At 38.1% G+C, this 6,556-nt stretch overlaps 1 protein-coding gene across 3 annotated transcripts; it reads left to right on the top strand.

Annotated features, from left to right (window-relative positions):
• Positions 1 to 739: 739 nt before the first annotated feature.
• LOC112285425 (uncharacterized) lies at positions 740 to 3,726 on the top strand. 3 transcript variants are annotated; one of them, XM_090252428.1, is made up of 5 exons: positions 740 to 1,251; positions 1,690 to 2,226; positions 2,507 to 2,846; positions 2,979 to 3,125; positions 3,302 to 3,726. In XM_090252428.1, the coding sequence occupies exons 1-3, from the start codon at positions 1,063 to 1,065 to the stop codon at positions 2,549 to 2,551; spliced, it is 771 nt and encodes a 256-aa protein (XP_090108554.1). In that variant the 5' UTR covers positions 740 to 1,062; the 3' UTR covers positions 2,552 to 2,846; positions 2,979 to 3,125; positions 3,302 to 3,726. The 3 variants fall into 3 exon arrangements, with proteins under 3 accessions (XP_090108554.1, XP_024382015.1, XP_090108555.1); XM_024526247.3 differs by having other exon boundaries at positions 774 to 1,251; positions 2,979 to 3,115; XM_090252429.1 differs by having other exon boundaries at positions 792 to 1,251; positions 2,507 to 3,115.
• The last annotated feature ends 2,830 nt before the right edge of the window (positions 3,727 to 6,556 follow it).

Below are 6,556 nucleotides of genomic sequence, written 5' to 3' on the forward strand. Positions count from 1 at the left end.
ACTTTATAAAATATTTAAAAATATTTTTACAAATACTATTTTTTTAAAGAATTATTTAGTACATAAATATGTTTAAACTCAAATTGTATAAGATTATTTCAAATAACAACTTGTCAAATACAAGAAAAATTTGATAAAATTGATAAGTAAAATTTGAAAAGCTGAATTTTATTTCCATGAGTTTTCATGCAATGCATCTAAATTAGTACTTTCTACCTACGACCAATAATTATATATATATATACTTATTTATTTGTTGTGGAATAAGAATTATTGCCAATAAGATAATTGCTGTTAAAAAATTACAAGCACAAAAATTTCAATTCAAAATTTATTACTCTCACGTATATCTACACATACAATAAAACATTGTCTATTTGTGATATCAAAGCTAATCTATATATGTAATTCATTATAACATAACGGATCATCCCAGATACTAAAACAATTCGTACAAAAGAAATAAAACAAAAACAAAGGCAGGGATAATCAAACAACCATCTCTACTGTAAAAATTAGAACAAAATAACATGTTTTTTCCCCTTACACCATACATTGAAAAAAAAGATCAGTTTGATAGATTCAAAATTACCAATTCAATGTAATGGTTTTTGTTGATTTGAAATAAAACAAAGAAAATAGAATTTTCTTTGAGGACAGCTGGGTGTACCGGGAGCACACACAGGCCATACTAGTATATACATATATAACTAGTGTGGGTGTCGGTGTCGGTTAGGATGGCGAGGCTTTCAAATTCGCAGGAGAGAGGGTGGGATGAGTGCACCGCGAACTTCTGAGAGCAATTCCGTGATGGATGGATCGTATCCTTCCTGTCTGTCGTTAGGAGATGATGTTTGTCACCCTTGGCTTGGAAGCAACGAGGAGGAGGATTTTAGGGTTTGTTGTATTCGTTTTCTCGTGAACAAATTCGTCACAGAGAGAGAGAGAGAGAGAGAGAGAGACTGAACGAGTTGGGCTGGTCTGAATTGCCCAGGATACGATCAGCATCAAAGAGTGTGGAGAATCTGGAGGTCTTCATCTTTTTGGTAGGTTCTTGGAGAGATGAGTACGTATGGGGGGGACAGTTGGGTGCCGGAAGCTATGCATCGCAAGCACCAAGTGGATCAATTGCTTGGCGATGTCCATCAGTTGGATCGGTACTCCAACCAGTGGCGCCACTTGTCTAACGGACGTTTCGCCTGCCTCATTTGCCCACACCATCCCGTTCTCGACACGTTTCCAATGCTAATTGTAAGCCGGACTTGATCACATTGTGCTGTCGTCGCATTGTTAATGTCGTAGCCTTTTTGAGAATGATAACCATGTATTTGGACGTAGGGTTTTGTACGTGAAAGGAGTGGTTCAATGAGTTTTGTGCGTCGCTTGATGTTCAACTTCTTTTCATACGAATTCATCGATGTAGAGTGCTGAGAGAAATTAGGGTTAGGGTTTAGAGCTTTTGTTGATCTGCATCTTACGGCTTGCAAGTCTTCTCGTCTGTTTGCTCTGTGAAAATGGGTTTCACGAGGGGAACGCATACTGATCGGGCTTTTCGTCACACAATTGATGAAATACATGTGTAGTGGAAAATGAATTGCACTAGCTTGAGAAGTAATAATTATGAAATTTAAGTAATCCTGCGCGAGTGTATGTATTAGTTAATTATCGCATTTCTATGATGTTCAACAGATGCATAGAAAAGGTGCAAAACATCAAGCAGCTGCGGTAAAGCACGAGGAGAAGGATCTTCGTCTGCAAAATGAGATTCAGAAGAGAATAGCACTTGAAGCTAATAAGGTGACAGATACTGTTCGCAGTTCACAGAATCGCCAGTCCACTTCTCAAGCTTGTGCCCCTCTAATACAAGCTACTCGCAAGTGCACAGCTCAAGCACTTGCAATGCTGGATGGATCCAAGGTGGTGTGTTACCCTAGCAGAGTAGGAGATGTGCCTAACACGAAACTGATAATTGACCAAGGCACGCCGTTTTTGTCACCAACGTCCTTACAAGTTTCCATTCCTCCCGTCAAAGTGAAACCATCATCTGCACATGAAAGTGGGCATCAAAAAGTTTTGGGCAAACGAAAGGCAGGACAGCTGGAATCAGGACCGACGGTTGGTATAAAAGAGGGCCAAGAGCGTCGACAAGAGCGAGAGCGATTACTACGACTGAGGGAAGCTGGTTGGCGGCTGGATGGCAATGGCAAATGGTTTAAAGATGAAAATGTATGCATCAGTATCGTTTCTGCATTTTATTCGCTATAATGAGGACTTGAACACCTCTAAACAGCTATGACAATGAATTTAACGATTTATTTGGAAGACTCCGAATAAATGACACGATTTTTTTGCGTCAAGTATAGTTCTAAGTAAGTCACGAAGCTAGGTTTGAAGTCTGTTTACCACATCTAATCTTTGTGGAGACTGAGGATTGATTCTCCAATGTGGCTATATGGTTTTCATTTCTGTCTTGGGTTATCTGAAACTTGAGTGTGTGGAGATGCAGGTGGAGTTTGATTCGGATGAAGAGGCCCCTGCAGATCTCACATGATATTTGAACCAAGTTTCCTCTGACCAGTGCTTGAATGAGTATGCTTCCGGTGCTGCGTCATTCATACCGAGCTTCTACAACGCTTGAAATGCAGTTTTCAATGTACAGAGCTGTCAGATTAGGGCGAGCATCTTAGGTTGGGCTTGCGTCCCGATGTGTGACAAATCAGCCGGCCACTGGCTGACGGTGTGTCACAATCATGGCTGGACGCGAGCATGTGTTATCTGCATCCAATTGTCTACGCCATTGGATGAGCAGGATCATAGTATGATCAATTACAAGATCGTTATGTTTGGTGAGAAAAGCCTGAAAGGATTGTTACCGATTCTTTTTGTTGTTTTCAGACTTGTGTTTTTTTTGCAAATACTCTGGTAAAAGAACTGTACATACAAGAATTCAGCTTTTTTCTGACATGTTATTTGTACAGGAGCAATTCATGTCCAATCTAACAAGGAAAGAGGTCCCCCTTCTTCTTCTTTTTTCTGCTCTAAAGATCCGAAGCACCCGACCAGTAATTTTGGCTTTTTTCAAGTACAAAGATGCAGCGGTGACGAAGGTCTACGGGTTTGTTCTTGTACGATGATGAAATTTACGTTTGAGCTGGAATTATGTTTTGCTTGATGCAATATACAGTCCGATTGATTCAGAACTAAACTGGCATACAATATTTCTGGTCGCCGTTTTCAGCACCATTTCAAAATGTTTTCTATAATTTTTTAGTCGACTAACTGGTTACTTTCTTTCACGCAGGGATTTGAGGCAGTTCTTCAAATCATTGTGTCTGATGAGATCGAAGCCCACATGCTTTACGACTCCGTAGTGCCATCGGAAGAATCCTTCTTTTTAGAAGATGGTATTATCTTTTATGTGGGGACCCAAGATTCAAAGGAATTTTAATCTCGAGAACCCTAGTTTAGTTTGTTCCTTGATGCATATCATATTCTCAAAAAAAATTACTTGAGCCTCAAATGCTTAGGGGGATTCAAAGCTTCAATCTTCATTCGTACCTGTAGTGTGAATTCCAAGATTATGCTTCATTGTCGAAGTTAGTGTGATGGTTCTTCTTGGAACAAAAATAGTCTTGATTTTGTTCCAGAATGTACCCTGATATTTGCAATATGTTCAAAGTATGCAAGGTGAACGTTTTCATTGAAGTAAAGTCTTTAGTTTCATTATCTTTTGATTGAATTGTACTTTGGTCCTCATTGTTGTTTATTGGACACTGTTATGCTTGTGCAAATTGGATGATTCTGTACATATCAACAGTATTTTGGAGTTGAGGTTTGTCGAAGAGTCTGGTAAGCCCAAACATGCTACATGGAAGCATTTAAAGTTCTCGAAGGTTGGGAGCACGTTCTATGTTTCACATCGTAGCTCTAAATCAAAGGGTGAAATGGCTTTATTAAGTGGTAGGTGTTAACTCTTCACACACCTAGTTTTCTGAGTTGTGCGTGTCATTGGATGTAAAAATTCACAGGGGTGAGCGGAAGCATTCCGTGGCTCACTCCCATGCAATCCAGCATGCTCTGTACATTGTTTGTAGTAAGATGCAAGTTAGTACCGTATACAAAAAGTGCTGTGCATTAATCCGATCTTAGTGACGCCTCTGAAACAATGATCAGACTTCCTGAAGGACTCAGCTTCCATTTAATTTTTACACCGGATGTGCAATCCCAGACCTAGATGAATCTGTCAATGAAGCTAACATCATCTTATGGATGGGAACATGGAGACGGTAACTTTTTCCCTCAGATTCTGACCGTCGAAATTAGAAGGCTTCGGCTTGTTAATTTGTCAAGAGCCTTTTTTTTTTTTTTTTTTTTTTTTTTTTCCTACGGAGAGTACCACTTCACAAGCATCGCAACCTGGTATCCGACCCACTAGAACGTCTGTCTGGTAACTGCATGCGGAGCTCAATTCTTGTGACTCCAAACGCACAAGTGGAGCACTACCAATGTGGAGGCTCTGCAATCCACCACCTCCTATCGTTCTCCTGAAAGAAATACTTCTAGCACCCTTCTCGTTGAACCAGTGCATGTGCCAAGTGGATGGTGAGAACCAGGCAGGCCAACTCTATTCGCCTATCCAGGACAATGTCTATATTGCACGTTGCATGCCTGACATGCCATCAATCGCTCTAAGCCTCAATTCCGGTCCATGCCATAGGACACAAGCTGTTATTGAAATCAGAATGAGAGGATGGAATCTTTTTTTTCTTCTTCTTCTCTACATATTCCAATAAGCAGCAGCATGAGATGAATGTGGAGAGTAGGGTGCTAATGTAGCTGACCTATTTCCGACAAGCATTTCAGCACATATGCAGTAAGTGTAAAAATGAAAGAAAAATATCCTCATGTAGGGAAATAGAAATAGGGGGGATTTTAGGTGTTTCACACACTTAATAGCATAATTAATAGTGTGGCACTTAATTATGCTAGCAAGATTCACCTAATTATGCTATTAAGTTTCATCTAATTTCATGCTACCTATGGATAATGTGTGAATGAGGTAACCAAAATTCAACCAGTTTCTGCTAAACTTGAATTCTACCCCAACCAATCAACAACTGCCACCTAAATTGGAACACATGCACTCCATCATGCGACAATTTTTTGTGATTGGAAATGCTATAAACTTAACAAGCACTAGACCTATTTCAGACCATGAGGGTGTTGGAACTTGTCATAAATAGAATGCAGGACTTGTGGAAATACCCCACCTCCTGCAACATTGGTTCTGTTTTTCTAATTTCATGCTCTGGCAGGTACTGGATCAGCAAGGAGCTGTGCAGGAGAGTCTTTGAATGGCTAGACCAATAAGTCCACACAATACCCAGTACTTGCTACTCGTCAAAGATCAGGTGGGTGGGTTGTGTACTAAACTGACATGTTAGCATTCTGGGTGGTGAAAGCTGAATAGTTGCACTCTTCTTGTTCAGGGCATTTGTCTTGTGAATCCAAGGCCATTGATCTTGTTTCTCATACACATTGTGGAACAGTGACATGGCTATGTTCTTATTGCTGTTGTTGTTATTCTATGTGCTATTGTACTATATTCCACATCACTCTGGGTCCTGAGTCCTCAGTCTTTTCTCAATGCAAAGTCTTCTCTCTAAAACTTCATGAAGTTTTGCTAAGGTGCATAAATATTGCTATGGCTTGATGTTTACCTTAGAATTGAAATAAGTAATTAAACAGGAAAATTATTCAAAATATTTGCAAATGTGTTGAAAATATAAATAAATCTTGATGTGATATTTAGGATTTCAAAAAATACAAAGAGATTTAAATTGTTAATGATAAAAAATAAAATAAAAATAGTTGATTACAGATGGTATTGTTAAAGCATATTATAACAGATGATGAATTAAATTAAATATAAGAAACCCACATTCATGTGATATTCTTTGGGGTAAATATATTAAGAAATGTGTGGGTATGGTAGGGTAAATTTAGTGCACTAAATAATGCACTAATATCTTAGAGTAATCAATTTCACTCTTTTTACACAATATATTTGAAAAGAATATCAGAATGACCATAGCCAAACATTTTCGTGGACTGAAGGTAATAATAAATTTTGCCCATGTTTGACAACCAGATATTTCTGTAAACATAAAATAAAATAAATCAAAATAAATAGTACCACCACAGATGTTAATATTGTCCAAGAACATGCATGTGAAACAATTTAAGTATTTTTTGGATGTTGACTTAACCATATATTACTAACTCAGTGGAGTATTTTTTGATGTCAAAAGAAATAGTTATCTACACACAAACACCTCAAGTACTACTGTAAGTAACTTTTCACATATTTGATGTTTAAATTTAGATTTGGTGACAACCTAAAAATATGAATGTCATTCAAAATGTGCAAGAGAATCTGTTGTTGCAAATATCTCTTCAATATTATATTTCTTGTTGATAAAACATGATTTCTAAAGCCTCTTTGAAGTATTTGACAGTGTCTAATGTTGAAAAAATGTATTCTTTTACAGGTCAA

The sequence above is a fragment of the Physcomitrium patens genome, chromosome 8, assembly GCF_059467195.1.
Source record: "Physcomitrium patens ecotype Gransden chromosome 8, ASM5946719v1, whole genome shotgun sequence".
NCBI classification, from domain to species: Eukaryota; Viridiplantae; Streptophyta; class Bryopsida; order Funariales; family Funariaceae; genus Physcomitrium; species Physcomitrium patens.